Raw genomic sequence first — 19,539 nt, 5'->3', positions numbered from 1 at the left:
AATGGGGCCAGACAGAACAGGTGCAGCAGAACTGTGTCCATTGCTGGTATTTGGTTTTCCAGTGTTACACCTCTTTTTGTTGTCTGAGTAACTGCTCAGCCTCTCTGCCTGGCCTAGTATGATCCTCACTTCTCTGCTCCCCGCCACTCCTGATGCAGAACTGCCCTGATATCAGAGGAAGTTGAGGAAAACAGGAACCACAGTAACTTAAATATTCAAGTACAGAGAACTTGTATGGCATCTTTCATGACCTCTGGACATTCCAAATGCAGCTTTGCTCTGCATCTCTATCCCAAGCTGGGGCTGTTTTATACTGATACAAAGTGGTAATTCTCCCGCATTAACATTGCTCACTTTGAGTCCTTCCAGCTAGTCCCCCGATGAATGAATAATTAAAACCTATCGGGGTAGAAATTGATCTTGGGCGGTAGCACAAAATGGGTGGTATCGCATCAACCGCCTATTGTACGCCCCGCCCAATATTCAGTTCCATCGACTTCAATACAACTGAATATCAAGTGGGACGTATAACAGGCAACCCAAGCGAAGCTGGTGTTTAGCGCTACTGTCCAAGACCAATTTCTACCTCACTGTCTCATGGACAAATCATTTTCCTGAGTTTAATCACCTTTTGAATCCTGTTGTCCAGGTGAGGTGGGCTTTCTGGCTGAAGACCGAAGAATAAATGTGGCGGTTACACGTGCGCGCCGCCACTTGATGGTGGTCTGTGACGCGCGTACGGTCAGCACTCGCCCGTTTTTGAAATCCCTGGTTGACTACATGACGGAACACGGGGAAGCACGAACTGCGTTTGAGTACTGCGATGACATTGTGTCCGAAAACTACTCCCGGCCAGCCCCTCAAACCGAGCAAAGGAGAGCAAAAGATTCTTCAGCAGCACGAAAAAGTGACGGGAGCTCAACCAGCAACAAAAGCACAGCAACTGCAAAAATTCATAAAGACGCAGCAAACCGATCTGCTCAAAAGCCCGAGTGTAGAAAAAAGGCTGCAAATGACGATAGTTGCTTAATGCAGAAAGAGGATGCCAGTTCAGGAGCATTAGACAAGACTGCCAAAACCATCATTATAAAAGATAACTCTGCGAAACTTAAGGAACAAATAATGCGATTTATGGAGGATAGTGCAAGGACCAAGTTCGAATTCCCTTTGTCTTTGAATTCTCATGATCGGTTGTTGGTCCACCAGATAGCAGAAGAGCTTGGCCTTGAGCATTTTAGCATTGGTGAAAGCAAAGACAGGTTTATTGTTGTGGCCAAGTCAGGTTTTTTGGAAACACAAAGACAGCTCGACAGTCAATCGGACCAAAAGAGGCCGGAAGTGCCTCAGAAAACCAGCAACCTTGTCTCACAAATTCCCATGGAAAAAGAAAAAGAATGGAATTTTACTGAAAAGGAAGAGCCACAGGACTGTGCCCCTTGTGTTTCTCAGTCTAAGCTGGATTTAAAGACCCTGCACATGGAAAGGATGCAGCGGGAAGAAGCTAAGCGAGAGGAGAAGGCAAAGCAGAAGCAGCATTCTAGCACTACTGCTTCTCTGAAGTCAAAAAATAAGAAACCTGCAGAAAAAGGTACGTACTATTGTTTCTAAAAGGAATTCAAGTCATGAGTTATTGATTTTTTAAAATATAAGTTAAGCAATAATGACTGACGGAGCAGTGATTATTGGATGAAAGCCTTTATCCCTGTGAGAGCTGGGCTGGACATTTAGTTCTGAAAGGATGCTAGTGTAGAGTTTTGTGATGCTTTAGAATTCTGTGATTGCTAATTTGTTCTTGGGAAATCAAATATTTCCCCCAAACCTTAGTCTCGTTTTTGGAATCCATTTCTCTTTATATTTTATATATATTTATTTAGAGATACACTGCTGAATGTGTTCAAATTTTGAATTAACAAAAAGCTGAATAGATTTTTATTTTCTTCATTGAGCTGGTTGACATGGTTTAGTACTCTACAAACCTTCAGTCAGTGTTGCCCAATGTGGCCACTTCATGTATTGAATGAAAAATAGCAACTCCTGCATAAACTGGAGCTTATCCAATGCAGAATCCATATAATACTCTTGTGAGGCAATTGTACCATTCTTAAAATTACTTTATTAGAATAAACAAAATAGCACATTACCATAATTTTATAGAACCTTCAGTTACAGAAGTAACTGCTTGACACAGTGCAACATAATTAAAAGGAAATTGTTTTGTTCTATTAATCAGTGTCTGCTTGAGTTAACGGGAAAGTAGGTGCAGGGCTGTTTTGGCTGTATTTCAAATTGATGAGCACTACATTAACCTTATTGCAAAGTTCCCACACTGTACCAGGGTTATAAGAACGCTTGGAATATTTTTATTAATCAGACAGCCCTGACATGTGAAAAGCCATCATGCTACAGTGCAATAACTTTGCAATGTGGCTACGATACGTTGGGTATTGAATTTTCAACCATTTTACTGTAGATAAGTTGGGATCAGACAAAGGAATTCTGCAGCTCTAATTGCTTGTTTAACAGGGAAATCCTCAACTAAAGAAGCTGCTGCAAGTGGTACAGAAGAGGATTTTGATGCGCTCATTGCTGCGACAGTCAAGGCAGACAGTGTTTGTGCTTTTTTAAAGTGCAAAGGAAGTCTTCTCACCTTGGGTCAGCACTGCATCCACTGTAACAAAAGCTACTGCCTCAGCCATCACATCCCAGAGGTAAGAGCTGTGTATAGCGAAAGCAAGTGCTAACTCGTTCACTTCAGCAATGTTTAGCATTAAATTGTTGATCAGAATGCTGAAAGGGTTGGATGGATCTAGTTGTTGGAACACCCTATATAATTCCTACTCTAACTCATTTTTACCCAGGATCTCAAAACTTAAAAAATAGCTCTGGCGATGCGGGTGTCATTAGCAAGGCCAGCATTTATTACCCATTCCTAGTTACCCTCGAGAAGGTGGTGGTGGGCCGCCTTCTTCAGCCGCTGCAGTCCGTGTGCTGCAGGTGCTCCCACAGTGCTGTTAGTTAGAGTTTTCCAGGATTTTGACTTAGTGATGATAAAGGAACGATGATACATGCCCAAATCTGGATGGTGTGTGACTTGGAGGTGAACTTGTACGTGGTGATATTCCCACGCACCTGCTGCCATTTTCCTTCTAGGTGATAATGCTTGTGGGTTTGAGAGGTGTTGTCAAAGAAGCTTTGGCGAGTTGCTGTGGTGCATCCTGTAGATAGTGTTGCCACATTGCGCCAGTGGTAGAGTGAGCGGATGTTTAAAGTGTTGGATGGACTGTGGAACTCCTTATCTCTTTCTGTCCTCCTTCAAATCTACAGGCTTTTAAAATCCAAGCTTGAAATGACCTGACCACTGCTATTTCATTTATCTCACCACCTTCCCATTTCCCTTTCAACCAAGGTTTGAATCTGGTCTTGCTCACGTCATTCATTCTTGTTGCGTTGAGAATGCTGCAGACTCCTGTGACTGCCACCTGTTTTATCCGAGTGTATCTGCTATTCTTTCTCGATTATTCAGCAACTTCTGCCTTCATCATCATGAATAATGCAAGATTCTTGTACCTCTGTCCCTCTTCTAGGTTCATGGCTGTGGTGGGAACGCCAAAGCTCATGCCCGAAAACTCATCAGCAGAGAAGGTATTCTGTATGCAGGCAGTGGCAGTAAGGACCACTCATTAGATCCAGTGAAGAAGGCCCATCTGCAGAGAAGACTGGGAAAGAAAATTGACCAATTAGCTAGCCAGCGAGGTGCCAAAAAGGAAAATAAAAAATAAACATGAAATGGTGTGCTATAAATTTATTTAAATTGCCTAAATATGTGTATTTGTTTCAAAGGGTTTTCTTGCATTATAAAAATGATTCCAGGAGAAGAGTAATAAACACAAGTGTCAGTCGCTCAGGAATGGAAATGACCCGATACTAACTGTGAAAGATATGCAATTTTGATTTGTTGTGGGTGTTGCAGATTGTGTAGCAATGGACACTACTGAGGTGCAGAAATGAATCTTCAACCTTTTACTTTGTCAGCAGCTGTTAAAAACAGTGGAAACATCGAGGAGATTTCTGCACTGTAAATGACTCTCCTGATATTTCAGTCACTGATTCCACACCATCATTCTGTAAACGGATTACTGGAATAGTAATCATTTGTGGTGTTCAGTCTTAATTGGTCATTTATATTGGTGATCATTTGACTTTTTTGTTTTAAAAATCTCTAATGTATGGGAAAATAAAACCATAAGGGACTACTGATTTCCAAATGCCTTGCTGATCAGTAAATTTGTACTATAAACATTGGACAAATGTGTATCCAATACGCTCTTAATGTCACACAAAACTATCTTTTTTATAAAGAAAGCCACTCACTTCATGCTAGGTTCTTCTAACCTGGAGCCAGGAATGTACGAGCTACTGATTGACGTCAGGAGTTTACAAGCTTCCACAGTTGCCTGAAGTTGCCTATTTGACCACCAGGAATACTTGAACAGTGGTCTTAAAGGGACAGGCCAGGTTAGTAGCTAAACATAACAACTGTTGCAGACCCCAGATTATCCTTGAACAATGGCACAGGAGATCCACAAGTATATAATTATTCACTAGTATATAATTGATGGTGGTGTGATGGCGAGCATGTTAACTATTTATCTTTATATCAGCGTGAAGATGTGGCCAGTAGTTGGATGCTTGCATATTGAAGAAAAAATTAAATATTGGAAATTAAATCTCCCTTTCATTTTAAGTGTAAGATAGCAGTGGAAGGAATGTAAATGTATATAGTTTACCAATAACAGGGCAGTTTTAGTCATTAATATTTCAATAAAATATTATGTTACCTTTTGTGGGCAATTTCAGGGTTGTGAGTCAAAGCCTGTGCTCCATGAGGAAAGTGTTGGCGTGACTGCAACTGCAGGCTTTGATTAATGGAAATAAATACAGGGCAATCGATCCTTGATGGTGTCCCTACACAACATGTCTTGCTTCCCAATAATATCCAGGCATCAAGCAGCAGATTTATCATCTGTCTCTTTTGATTACGTACAGGAAGGAAGCTTAACATATTGGAAAAAGCAGTGCCCTGCGTTGACACGTTTAAAGTTTTTCAGCAGGCCTACCAATGATGATGTTCCTCTTGGGCTCCCTGCTGTTGCCTTGTGCATAATATGTTAAAGAAACGAATAACAAAGATTAGATAATAGGAGGCAACTCTGCCATATAAGAATAGTGCAATAAACTGTCAGTTCACCCTTGATTCTTCCCTGCACTCTTTGTTTGATTATTAATATCCTGGATGATGTGGATAAGCTTCACTGGGACTTTTGCACTTGACTTGCTGAAAATTTCTTTTTGCAGCCTTTTAAATTTTCTCCCTAGAAATGTGCGAGCCGTCAGTCAGAATAAACCTTTCTTTGACAGTATTATGGCATGGTCTAAAGTTAGCTTGCTGCTGCAGCAAACCAAACACACTCCAGTTTATATGATGCAATTACTGAGTTTTTCCACACTATCATAGGAAAATGACTGCTTAATGTCAAAGTAGATCACATTGTAAACTGATGTACATCTAGTAGCACTATGGTCTCTTCCCCCTCCCCACATAAAATGTACATGTCACACCTTGCCATGACCGTCTCTGAATACATTTCACAGGCAACAATAAAACTTAATCTGGAATTTAATTCAATTAGAAATTGAACATTGTAAATAATTAATGGTCGGGAAAGGGATAAATAATGTTTAAGAGTAGCAACAGCTTTCAAAATAGCATTCATAATAGGCTGTGCCACATTATTATCACGTGTACAATCTAGATACAGCATTTCCCACACAAGAAAAATTACCAGGACCTTTGGCAATTCAGTCAACTAGTGTGCTGTTGCTTTGAATCACAGAATCTATTGTAGGAGCTTTGGGCAGGATTTTGAATGACAAGCTCCAATGGATTTCCATAATATTTCAGATGCCATTTTTCTTCTTCCGATTAAAGCAACACGATAGATTCAGGAAACAACCTACTTTCCAATCTCCTTTCCAGTTAGACCTATATACATGCAAATTAATGTGTTTGTTTGTCTTTTGATGAGCTGAGCAGCTAGGGTGCTTACCTTGAATGTATTTTGTCATTCAGCTAATAAGAGCTGTGAAGCACAGCAAAAGTGTCTACCCATTAACCGTATATCACTTATACATTGAATTAAAGAAAACTGACAGCTACTTCTCTTTACTATGATTTCCTTTTTGTGTGTAGTCATGGAGAGCAAGGAGAGGCCATTTTAATTTTAGTGATAAAAATGCCTACTTAAAGGAAGAAGAATTAATCTATTCTGGTAAGATCCACTCAATTGCTGTGTTATAAGAATAACAGGACTAAAATATTTAAATGAAATGAAGATTCTGAGAATATGATATAAATATTAATTGAGCCCTGAAGTAGGGTCAGCAACCCTCCTGGATTATTCTGGAGTTTCCAGGAAGTAAAGATATTTTCTGGACACTGCTGCGAGCAGCCCAGGGAGCAATATCATAGGAGCATTAAAACATGTGTTTTTTTTCCATTTTCTTTGAACACACTTATGTTTATTATAAAAACATTGGAGCTGGGGGGAAAAAGGCTGATTGGTCATGGCGGTTGGAGACAGCATGTTCCTAGCAGCTTCTTGGCACAAGGAGGGATTGAGCCAGAATGTATCCAGGATCATGCTTTTAGCAGATTCAGGGAGCTTCAAAAATAAAGATGCTGGAAGGAAACGTCTTGTTCACCTGTCACCCTTGTGCTCGCTGACCTATATTGGCTCCCAGTCCAGCAACACCATGAATTTAAAATTCTCATCCTTGTGTTCAAATCCCTCCATGGCCTCGCCCCTCCCTATCTTTGTAACCTCCTCCAGCCGTACAATTCTCCTGGATCTCTGTGTTCCTCCAATTCTAGCCTCTTGAGCACCCCCAATTTTAATCGCTCCACCATTGGCGGCCATACCTTCAACTGTCAAGGCCCTAAGTTCTGGAATTTGTGTCCTAAACCTCTGCTCCTCTCCTCCATTAAGATGTTCCTTAAAAACCACCTCTTTGACCAAGCTTTTGGTCACCTGTCCTAATATCTCCTTATGTGGCTTGGTGTCAAATTATGTCTGATAACGCTCTTGTAAAGCACCTTGGGATTTTTTATTACGTTCAAGGTGCTATATAAATGCAAGCTGTTGTTTAAAAATTGCCCTGGTTATTACATGCAGTGACCTCATAAAGGTGTTCCTGAAGGTTTCCTCTGCTCAGTATTTCTGGCGAAATTGTAAATATATTCTTTTAAGAACATAAGAAATAAGAGCAGGAGTAGGCCATATGGCCCCTCGAGCCTGCTCCGCCATGCAATAAGATCATGGCTGATCATTGACCTCAACTCCACTTTCCCACCCGATCTCCATATCCCTTGATTCCCCTAGAGTCCAAAAATCTATCTCAACCTTGAATATACTCGACTCAGCATCCACAGCCCTCTGGAGCAGAGAATTCCAAAGATTCACAACCTCTTGAGTGAAAAAAATTCCCCCTCAGCTCAGTCTTAAACGGCTTACCCCTTATCCTGAGACTATGCCCCCTAGTTCTAGACACTCCAGCCAGGGGAAACAACCTCTCAGCATCTACCCTGTCAATCTCCTTCAGAATCTTGTATGTTTCAATAAGATCACCTCTCATTCTTCTAAACACCAGAGAGTATCGGCCCATTCTACACCATCTCTCATCATAGGACAGCCCTCCCATCCCAGGAATCAATCTAGTGAACCTTCATTGCACCGCCTCCAAGGCAAGCATATCCTTAGATGAGACCAAAACTGTGCACAGTACTCCAAGTGTGGTTTCACCAAGGCCCTGTACAATTGTAGCAAAGCTTCCTTACTCTTATACTTCGACCCCCTTGCGATAAAGGCCAACATGCCATTTGCCTTCCTTATTGCTTCCTGCATGCTAGCTTTCTGTGTATCTTGCACGAGGACACCCAAACCTCTCTGAACACCAACATTTTGAAAATTTCTCACCATTTAAAAAATATTCTGTTTTTCTATTCCTACCAAAGTGAATAACCTCATATTCCCCTACATTATACTCCAACTGCCACCTTACTGCCCACTCACTTAGTCTATCTATATCCCTTTGCAGACTCTCTGTTCTCCTCACAGCTTACTGTCCCAGCTAGCTTTATATCATCAGCAAACTTGGATACATTACACTTGGCCCCTTCATCTAGGTCATTAATATAGATTGTAAATAGCTGAGGCCCCAACATTGATCCTAGTGGCACCCCACTAGTTACAGCCTGCCAACCTGAAAAAAGATCCGTTTGTCCCTACTCTCTGTTTTCTGTCTGTTAACCAGTCCTCTAGCCATGTTACTATATTAGCCCAACCCCATGAACCTTAATCTTGTGTAATAACCTTTTATGTGGCACCTTATCGAGTGCCTTTTGGAAATCCAAATATACTACATCCACTGGTTCCCCTTTATCTACTCTGCTAGTTACATCCTCAAAAAACTCTAATAAATTTGTCAAACACTATTTCCCTTTCATAAAACCATGTTGACTCTGCCTAATGTTATGATTTTCCAAGTGACTTGATACCACTTCCTTAACAATGGATTCCAACATTTTCCCGACAACTGATGTCAGGCTAACTGGCCTGTAGTTCCCATTTTTTCTCTCCCTCCTTCCTTGAATAACAGTGTTACATTTGCGACCTTCCAATTCACTGGGACCATTCTAGAATCTAGGGAATTTTGGAAGATCAAAACCAATGCATCCATTATCTCTTCAGCCACCTCTTTTAGAACCCTAGGATGTAGGCCGTCAGGTCCTGAGGATTTGTCGGCTCAATGGGAGCACTCTCGCCTCTGTCAGCAGGTAGTGGGTTCCTCTGCCCCCCACCCCCCCAGCCCCCAACTATAAACCTTAACATTTTCAGTGCAGTACTGGGGGAGAGTTGCATTGTCAGAGGTGTCATCTTTTGGATAAGACGTTAAACCAATGTTCTGTCTGCCTGGTCAATGGATGTTTAAAAAAAAATCCTAAGGCACTATTCAAGAGTTACCCCAGTTTTCTGGTCAATATTTATCCTTCAACCTACACCACCAAAACAGATTAACTGGCTGTTTATCTCTTTACTGTTTGGGGGAACTTGCTGTGCATTTTTGCTTACATAACCACAGTGACTACACTCCGGAAGTAATTAATTGTCTGTGATGCCTTTTGGGACATCATGAGGATATGAAACCTGCTATATAAATAAAAGTTATTTTTTTGAACATATTGATGATGTTGCTAGAAATAGTAACCAGAGGAATTTGTTTTCTCCGCCCCCACACCCAGCAAGGAACGAGAGGTATTTGATGTAGCCTATTTTATCTAGCAAGAGTCCAAGCGAAGACCACTTCAGTGTTTGACAGAGGAGGCTGCTGGAAACTGCTAAACCTGTTCATAGGAAGGAAAATAAAAAAAGGACTGATTGTCACATTCATATAACATCATGGATGGTAGCAAGGGGCAGGAAGGTACGAGTTGCATCATATACGCAATAACAGTCGATAACCCACTGCAGTATGTGTAGGTAACATCAAAGTGGATACTGTAGCCTTGGGAATAGCAATGCATCTCCTATTCAAGTTTGACAAAACATGAATAAGATGGGCATGTATCATATAGTTAATTTTTACTTCAGTTTAATTTCAACATTTCTGATAACATTAAGTAATTAAGCCAAGAAAAATGCCACTATTTCATTGAGATCTTCATATCTCATAATTTGTACTTTGGGATCTGTATGGATAATTTTCAAGTGCCTATATTTTGAATCCGGCATTAGTTCTTTTCTGTTTTGATGTGCTTGTTGAGTTGCCATTCAGTACATTTAGATGCTAGTCTTTTGCATAACTTAAGAGATCAATGTGCAGAAGTTACATTTAGCTCCTTGGTATGTATCCACACACTCTCTTGTTTTCTTACCTAGGTTCTCCACATCCATCCTTTCAGCTGCCTTCCTAATTTGAATATTTTGCATGTTGCCTCATTTCCCTGCCCTCATTTTCTATTTCTATTCAGATTTGCTACCTTAGAGCCTCATCACAGCGCACTGATTTGAGACCTGGTAAAATCTTTGCACCTGAATTGTTTTCAGTGCCCTTGCCTTTTTCACAAGTATATGTACTGACACTGGATGCAACAGACAATCTGTGTGTCCACCTGTGCTTTACTGTGACAGCATCACTCCCTTGCATTTATAGTCCAGGGTTCTACTTAGTCATTCTAATGTTTTATTTCTCTTGGCAGCTGGTGTCATGTGCATAAGGCCATTTCTCAACATCGGAAACACTATTGTACTTTTTTACCCCCTGTTGCACTTTGCACAATAAATGGTACATCATTAAATCATCATTGGTATTTTTAGTACCTGTATATTTCTCAGGATTGACTACCATTTCCCATTGTTGTCCACTTACTAATTGTTGTTGGGTGATCTTAAATACAATCCCTCTCCTTGTAACATCATCACAGTCATGAAAACATAGCTGGGGTGGGACTCTGCTGGTCACAACTGGACCTATTATTAAGAACTATCCTCTGTTTTGCATCATCTAGCCAGTTTGTTACTCGATCTATAATTTTCTCAATGAGCTTTCACTTTAGCCATAAATTTTGTGCGAGGGATCATATCAAATATTTTCCGAAATACAAGATTAAGTATTGCCAACCGCATAACTGATATCCACTGCTGTTACTCTGTATTCAAAACGATTTCATTAAACTTGTTAGGCAAGATGTGCCCATGTCAAATTACAGTCACTAGATGATTTGAATGTTTCCTGTGCAGAGACAAAGGGAAGAGCCTTTGAAGCAGGGCAGAGTTTTTTGCTGCTCTCTGTGCCACATCCACTATTAAGATGCCAGAATAATTGCATTAGAAGGCTTTGTCTCTTCTGTCAAGAACTTGGAAGGGCAGCAGCTACCTTTGAGTCAAATGCCTTTGTAGACTGTAAAGGTTGGTACCACTATAAGGGTCAGTACAATTGTATGAACCCTATTGACCGTGATATTGTCCTCCCATTTCTATTTTATACGGGTTGAGAACGCTCTCCAGTTACAAACTTTCAGCTCCTTTACTGAGTAGTCACACGCTTGATTGGGGTGGTGACCTTAGTTCGACAATGAGTTATGAGACACAACTACTTTCTGGACTGGAGTTGCGCATACACTGCTTTAGGAATAGGGTTGCCAACCCTCCAGGATTGCCCTGGAGTCTCCAGGAATTAAAGATTAATCTCCCGGACACTGCTGCGAGCAACCGGGGGGGAAAATCATAGGGGCATTAAAAAAAAGTATTGTTTTTCATTTTCTTCGAACACTTTTGTTTATTAATTAAAAAAATATTGGAGATAGAGGGCAGTTGGGGGTAGAAGGTCATTTGATAAAACTTCCAGGAATTTGTCCAACCAGAGTTGGCAACCCTATTTAAGAGTAGGGTTGTCTTGGTGGGGTTAGCTCTATCATCAGAGCACAAAGCATGCTGCTGTTACTCTCTTGGTGGCTAAAATATTGATCATTATGAATGATGTTCAATATTAGCACAAGCTCTAGGACAAAGCGGCATAGGCTCAAAATAATATGGACCCATAAAAGGGAAGCTATGTTTTCTATAATACTTATTAACAGCTTTAAATCTGAACTTTATCTAAATCTAAATTTGTCTACAGCATTGCACCAGTTTCACAATACCAGCTGAATAATCCACCGCAGTGCTCTTTTTGGAAGATGCCCTTTATTTGGAAAAAATACTCACACATTACATTCAGCAAAAGGTACAGATAAATCTGTGTATTTCATGCAATGAAAAATATTCTAATATGCAATATGAAAGTGAGTAAAAGCTTTTATGGCAGTGCCTTCAGGGCTGGTTCTGGCACATGAACATCATTCAAGGCAAGTGCCAAATAACCATTGAATTACACACACCTGAATTTCAAATCTTACAAGCCTTGTTGGTGCCTCAGTTTTGTACCATTCAAAGATCCTCCCTCTGCTGTTATCTCTACTTCAGTCTCTATGTGCTAAGTCCATACTGAACAAGTCACATCTTTCCACATGGAAACTGTTACTAGTTTAGTAAATCTCATCAAAGTGACTGCACAGTGACTCAAAAAGACTTGATTATTATCATCTGATTTGAGCTACAGATATTTTTGATGGGCCACCAAGTTTAATAAGTTGGCAACACAGTTGACCACCCATCACGCATAATTCTACCTGCACAATTATTAATTGTGTATAATTACCCAAATAAACTAATCCATTAATGACATCATTTTTTATTTATCCATAATGTATAAATTGCAATTTCATTAACAAAATTGTGTGCATAATAGACATGCATAAAGGTGAAACTAGCCCCTTACTGGTAATCTAGGGCATATTTTTCTTTGTGTATAAATTTTGATGCTAAAGTACGTGTGCTAAAGGAAGCAAGAGCAGTAGAAAATAGTAGACTTTTCATCCAAATCTGTTAGCTCTATTTAGAGGCTCGCACCCATCTTAAATGTCAATGGAAATGAGCAAAAACATTTTGTTAATGTTAAGACCTCATCAAAGGCCAATTGTGAGAAATCTAATGCTGCACTTATGCACTGGCCGTTGCTGAGTCTGTCTTTGTGCGGCAGGAGACGAGGAGAGGGCAGTCCAGGAGTCACATGGGAGTAGAGGCGGTGCTTCACTCACAGAACAAACCAGTGGCTCATTCACACCAGCGTCAGATACCTGGGCATGAAGGGGATCAGTGTATAAGGTTCAGACTCAGCAGGGCGGCTGTGACTGAAGTTCCACAAAGACCTTTGGGGACAGTCATCCGTCTGCAGTGCCATAATATTTAAGCCCCAGGATCCTTCCAAGCTCCCATAGTGATCTTCATAGAATTAGAGAGAACAGTAGGAGTCCATCATGCCTGTGACAGCTCTTTGAAGAGCTATCAATTAGTTCCACTTTCCTGCTCTTTCCCCATAGCCCTTCTCAGGAATCAGTTGCTTTGTAGCTCCCTTATGCTTATCTTTTAGCACTGAAACCAGCCATGGCTGCTTGGTCCCACTTATCCATGACCAGCTCCTATTATCTTGCATGCGGAGGGAAATGACTGTGCAACATGGTCCACATATTTTAACATCCTGCAGTGAAAGGGGGCCTTCTAAGGTTGGTATCGTGAGATAAATCAAGAGGAACAGGCAGCACATTAGGCTTGCTCACCCTCATCAACCCTTTGAGACTAATCTCTGTTAACTTTGTGTCCCTGCTGCTCTGTGCTTTACTGTGTACTTCCCCATCTTCATCAATGTTTGCATTTCCCGCTGGAGTTTCAATTGTGTGTGAGGATGGGTTTACGCTTTGCTTTCTGCTGCCTTCTGACTGAGCCCCAGACCACTTTCTTGATTCTTGCACTGTGAAGGGAGCAAACTAGACACTACTGCTTGGAATTTCTGCAGGGATCTTCTGATCGCAGTGAAAAATGTCTGGAGAAATGGTGTAAACCAGTGGTGGGCAAAATACAGCTCGCAGGCCGGATCCGGCCCGCCAATTGATTCAATCCCGTGGTTCTGAATGGAATGCCTAAATCCCCCATTTAAAAAAAAAACACGCCAATTTGCACATGCGTGAAAAATATACACAATTTGTGCATGCAAAGTAGTGAAGTAAGTGGATGATGAAGTGTTATATGACCTGAATCATGGGAAATTTGAATCGCTCGTAAAAATGTGTCCTATTATTATTCAGGAGGTAAGTCAAGGACCTCATCTCTGCGAAATAGTCTGATTCAGGCACTTCTCACAGGCCAGGTGTGATATTGGATTATTACAGACAGACAACAAAAGACAAGATGCTAAAAAGTGGATCATATGGATACTGGAGATGTGTCAGACTGCCTGGGGTTGCATAAAGTAGTCCAAGTAGTAGTTGGTACAAGCAGTAGTTGGGTTAACATTGTAGCCAGCTGAAGCTACAACAACAACAACTTGTATTTATATAGCGGCTTTAGTGTAGTAAAACATTCCAAGGCACATGTGAATAACAAAAGCATCTCTCTGGGTATGGTAGTTGTGCGCGATTTGGGCCTCGCTGGGGTTCGTTAAGTTTTGGGTAAACCTGTATCATGTTCATTAGCATGTTAATAAGTGTTATTTTTATTAAGTGTGGAAATTACATGAAGGGTTCTTTATACAATAAATGCCATAATAAATGTTTATGGTAGCTGTTGTTAACACAATTCATTTTATGTGTGCGGCCCCTCAACAGCTCACCAAAACTTGTTAAGTGGCCCTCCAGCCCAAATAATTGCCCATCCTTGGTGTAAACGGCCATTTGCGCCAGGGTTTCCACTGATCTTCCATTGGAATTATGGCAGGAGCTTGGGAATCCCTCATTAAAAACTCTACTCCTCTGAATACACTTATCCGCCTTGTATTGTGTTGTCATTACCTGAACAATTAAGCACTTGTGCACAGTGTGTATGAATAAGTTGCTTAACAAATGGTGTAAATCATGATTAATATCATAAAATTGATACCGATGAGGGAAGTGTTTTGACCCACCTTAGTGCACCCACCCACAATAAAGAAAAGCATACTTTCCCCCATCATGTCATCTAACTATCTTTGAATGTGTCTAAGGTCTTCACCTCCACAATCCTAACAGGAAGACCATTCCATGTGGGATCACTCTACAGGTGACAGTCTCCCTTGTTATTAGTTGCACAATTCTCAGTTCCCATGAAATGAAGTTTCTCCTGAGGAATCCAACACTAGTTTTACTCCTTACCCTCCACTGCCTTTAAAAATAAGGGTGTTGTGGATTAAGATAGGGTGATTCGGCACATGGGAATTAATTTCTCTGTATGGGTACAACAGTTTTTGAAAATGTCTATAGAATGACTACTATTTAATTTCATCTCCATATATGTCTTATGTACTATTAGTGGCAATTTGCTCCTTTGAAGTTCATTCATTTTTCATTATGAGTACTATTTTTAAAAAATCTATAAAACAGCCACTTAATTTAATCTCCATATATATCCTTTGCTCCTACTTTACAGAAATATTCTTACCTTATCACGGTGTTCTTTTCCAATGAAACATTTTTACAGACCTCCTTCTAGCTCCTCACAGTAATCAAGCTCTTTGTCTTTGGAGTGTTTTTGTGGGTTGCCCTACCTACATAGGAACGGAGTGGGCCATTCAGCCCCTTTAGCTTGTTCTGCCATTTAATTAGATCATGACTGATCTGTACCTCAACCCCATTTAACCTGCCTTTGATCCATATCCCTTTATACCCTTACCTAGTAAAATTCTAGCGATCTCAGTCTTGAAAATTTCAATTTACCCAGAAACCACAGCCTTTTGGGGGAGAGAATGCTAGAATTCCACTACCCTTTGTGTGAAAAAGTGCTTCCTGATTTCACTCCTGAATGGCATAACTCCAATTTTAATATGTGCCCCCTTATTCTGGATTCTCCCACCAGAGGAAATAGCTTTTCTGTATTTACTGTATTGAATCCTTTTATAACTTTTTTTTCCAAAAGAAAATATCATACCTTATGTTTTCTTGTTACTAGCTTATTTGTAATCAAAAGCAGTTCCAATACAGTTTAATTTTACTTCTGAAGAAGTGTACATGGTTATCCTTGTATAACAATTTGACTGGAAGGAGAAAAAAAACAAGAATAGTGTTTTATTTGAGGTTTTGGTTATTATTGCCTATTAAAAAAGGAAGAAATTGCATTTATATACACCTTTCACAAACCCAGGTCAGCCCAAAGCCATTCATAGCCAATGATGTAATGTAAGGAAATATGTTAGCCAAATTGCACACATCAATGTCCCACAAACAGCAATGAGATAAATGACTAGATGTAGGTTGAAGGGTAAATATTGGCCTGGTGAACTCGCCAGCTCTTCTTCTAAATAGTACCACGTGATCTTTTACATCCAACTGAGAAGGCAAACGGGGGTTCAGTTTAATGTCTCATCCGAAAGGCGGCACCTCCGACAGCGCAGCAGTCCCTCAGTACTGCATTGGAACGTCAGCCTAGATTACGTGTTCAAGTGTCTGGGTGGGGCTTCAACCTATGATTTTCATGACGTAGAGGAAAAAGTGCTACTACTGAGCCAGGGTGGATCTTTATATACAGGAAACTAGATTTATACCTAACTAAAGAGGGGGAATAAAGGCTTCCTCTCTTTCACAATGGGTGGGTGATGCATTATGTTAGAAAAACAGCTACCCTCTGACCTCTTAGACTGTCGCTGAAATTCAATCCACCAACAGAGAATTAGATTTCCTCTTTCTGATAGTTCCAAAAAGTCCAAAGTGCCATTAGTTTGAGAAATTCAGTTACCAAAAAGTAAAGAAAATTGTCCTCAGCGACATGCTGGCACTAATGGCTCAGCAGAGCTCATAAACTCAATGTATGGATAAATGAAGAGTGCAAACATTGAAACACCAGCACATTGAAACACTACTGAGCTGTCCCGGGACATGACCTTTAGACGCTTATCCTTTCATTGTTGAATGGGGCCTGGGAAAATAATTAGTTCCTCAATACTGTTATTGCTCACTCTAAAGGAGAAGTTCACACAAAATTAGTGAAGTCAAACAGTCGTGGAGACTTCTGGACTGAACTTTCTTTTGGTCAGAGACACGTAAATCAATTGTTGTTTAATGGCAAACAGCAGAGAATTTATAATCATTGCAGCCATTAATTCTCTGAAATGAAAATCAGATGATAGTATATAAACATGAATTATCAATCAATCATGTATACTGCATGGTAACTTTTAAAATAGTTAAATTGACCAAACAATAATTATGGAACAGTGTCTCACAGCAACTTCCTTGTGTGTGTTACTGTTGTTCTGTCCTACATGTAGCAGCAACACTCGTTAGTCAATGTCTTACAGAAAGGGCCAATATATTCACTACTAATTCAGTATTAGAACAGTGCTGACCCAAGATACATGCGACTGTCAGTCATTAATATATTTAATTTATTATTGCTTATATTTATCTTAATTCATTATCAAAGCAGTTTACCCTCAGAAGGAACAAGGGTAAAAACACTTTTTATCCCAACATAGGGGATTTGCAGCAAGCAAGATGCGAATCCGATTTATGCTCATCCTATTGCTTGGTAGCATCTTTCCTTCCTCCAGTGGAGCTTACTGCCATATCTATAGAGAGGGTTGTGCCAGTTGAAATTACGATGGGGAAGCCTTCATCTTCTGATACTATGAAATATGTTATTTTTATTCATATTTTAAAATAATCTAAATTCCTGTCTTCATCATAACAGGAGTCCAGACAATCAATAATGCATTTTTTCCCCTGACAAAAATGACGTCAAATGGAATCTCATGAAGAAAGACTAGTCAACAAATCCAGTGGCCATTCCTGCCATGTGAGTTCCAATACAAGGACCCAAAGCACCGAAAGTGCACCAAGGAATAATTTAAGCACATTGTGCAAGGGTAGGGCAGGGAGGACAATCTTATTTCCTGATCAGGTGCTAATCTCAAATACAACTAGCTGCTCTTGGACCGTTGCTAGTTCCAGGAAAGATGGATATCAGAGCAGTTGTCAGAAAGACAGGATCGACCATAGGCCATAGGGTGGAAACAGTACCATTTTTTCCTTACAGTTTGTTGTAAAGCAATCACATTTTGAAAAGTCTGATACAGTATGTCTTCATTTCTTCACCAAGAAGTCTAATAAATTGCACATTCAACTGAAATATCTGAAGGAAAGATCTAGAATTACATATAAAACATGTCTGACCTAATCAGCACAATCTAATGGATAATACAATATTCAAATGTGTATATATATATATATATACACATATATATACACAGATACTTGTGTACATACTGGCTGCAACCAACTCAAAACCACATACACCTCTAATTCATCCCAACAATCTACTGTTCCATATTTAATATAGACAGTGCGCTGGGTCCCCTTATTAATTGGACAAAACACCTTAACAAAATGCTGGAATATGCACAAGACGTTTCCTGTGTGTCACGTATATTTTGTTATTTTGCATTTCCAATATTATACATTCAAGATCCCTGCTGACCTATGCTGTCTGGCCATTGCAACATAACACCGGTCATTATTTGCATTCTTTATATAATAGCATAAATATTTTTTTAAAAGAAAACATTTTTGGAAGGATTTAGTCCAGTGTTGATGTATGGGATTGTTTGTAGGTTTAGGGCTAACATTGGGATGCTCAGCTGTGCCTTCTGAACAGGTCGTAACATCAGATGATTTACCCCTTTATTATCCTTGACCACTCTTTAATATCTATCTATCTATCTATATATATAATAATCTATGCACCATTCAAAATGAAGCATTCAATGGGATGGCTGCTTCACAGCAGCTCTTGTTATAGATGCATTCATTTACTAAGTCAAGTTCATTTTGATTTGTTATTGGTTTGGCTGCCAGTACCAGGCCAATGCGAGTAAGTCGATAAAGTATAGTGAAAAATAGTGTCTCAAATTTGAATTTCCCAAAACACCAGCATTAAAGTGTAAGAATTTAGTCACCATGCAAAATATTAACACAAGTGATAAGAACACGTCAATGTGCCTTCGCTTTAGTTCTTTCGGAGAGCGTGCCACATTGAGACGGGTTTCCTTAATGTTGCCAGCATCTGATTCCAGTGAGTGACGCCCATCCCACTGGTCTCGGGCCCAATGATGACATGTCCTATGTTCTCAGTTCTTCCATCTTCACAGCATTCAGCCACTGTTATTCTCAGGGACAATTCCTATGCCACAAGAAAAGCAATAGACGGGTCATTCAAACTCTCAAGAGAAAAATGGGACGAGCAGGGTCCAGTTAACGATACACTCTAGTGAAACCATTCGAAAATATCTTTCGTTAAGGGCAGTGTTTGTGCAATTAATACAGTCCTCACTGCTTATTAAGGGGTGCATTGGTGTTAACGTGATTTACCCGCGTTAAGCGATGGACGGTAAAACCAATCTCCGCTGCTGTGATCCCTGCGGCCGCTATTGGTCATTGAAATACAGATTGCGCTGGGATCCAGCTTCCACTCACTTCTGGACTCAATATAGAGTTCAACAATTTCAGACCATAACCTCTGCCCCTATGCTTTTTTTTCCATTTATTTATTTTTTCTCTCTCCCACATGGCAGCTGTCTTTCATTCTGTCAGTGCCATTTACACTTCATCTAGAGCCATCTTTTGTTTCTTAACTTGTCCCATTACCATCTCCTTTTGCCTTGCACCATCTCTTTAATCTCTCTTAATCTCTCCTGCCTTCCATCCTATCACAGACCTTCCCTTTTGTTCTTTCTTCCCCTCCCTGCACTCCCTGCCCCTACACTTGCTTAAAAACCTGTTCCATCGCCAGCTTTTTCCAGTTCTGACGAAGGGTCAGCGACCTGAAACGTTAACTGTTTCTCTCTCCACAGATGCTGCCTGAC

The 19,539-nt window shown here is 40.2% G+C and overlaps 2 protein-coding genes across 2 annotated transcripts in view; one reads left to right on the top strand and one right to left on the bottom strand.

The window, feature by feature from the left end:
* Nucleotides 1-4,265, top strand: part of ighmbp2 (immunoglobulin mu DNA binding protein 2) — an 89,978-nt gene extending 85,713 nt beyond the window's left edge. The window contains exons 14-16 of the mRNA XM_086007637.1: nt 650-1,588; nt 2,524-2,708; nt 3,585-4,265. Coding sequence (XP_085863763.1) covers nt 650-1,588; nt 2,524-2,708; nt 3,585-3,779 — 1,319 coding nt within the window. The 3' untranslated portion in view covers nt 3,780-4,265. The remainder of the gene's footprint in view (nt 1-649; nt 1,589-2,523; nt 2,709-3,584) is intronic.
* A 7,146-nt stretch (nt 4,266-11,411) lies between these two features.
* The window catches only part of syt12 (synaptotagmin XII), a 130,575-nt gene continuing 122,447 nt past the window's right edge, over nt 11,412-19,539 (bottom strand). Inside the window, exon 8 of the mRNA XM_086007636.1 lies at nt 11,412-18,857. Within this exon, the coding sequence (XP_085863762.1) occupies nt 18,684-18,857 (174 nt within the window). The 3' untranslated portion in view covers nt 11,412-18,683. The remainder of the gene's footprint in view (nt 18,858-19,539) is intronic.

This window comes from Somniosus microcephalus, chromosome 15, assembly GCF_052327205.1.
Source record: "Somniosus microcephalus isolate GS21.2 chromosome 15, FLI_Smic_1.0, whole genome shotgun sequence".
NCBI lineage: Eukaryota > Metazoa > Chordata > Chondrichthyes > Squaliformes > Somniosidae > Somniosus > Somniosus microcephalus.
Note: the sequence above shows the minus strand (reverse complement) of the source record. Positions and strands in the feature narration are given on the sequence as shown.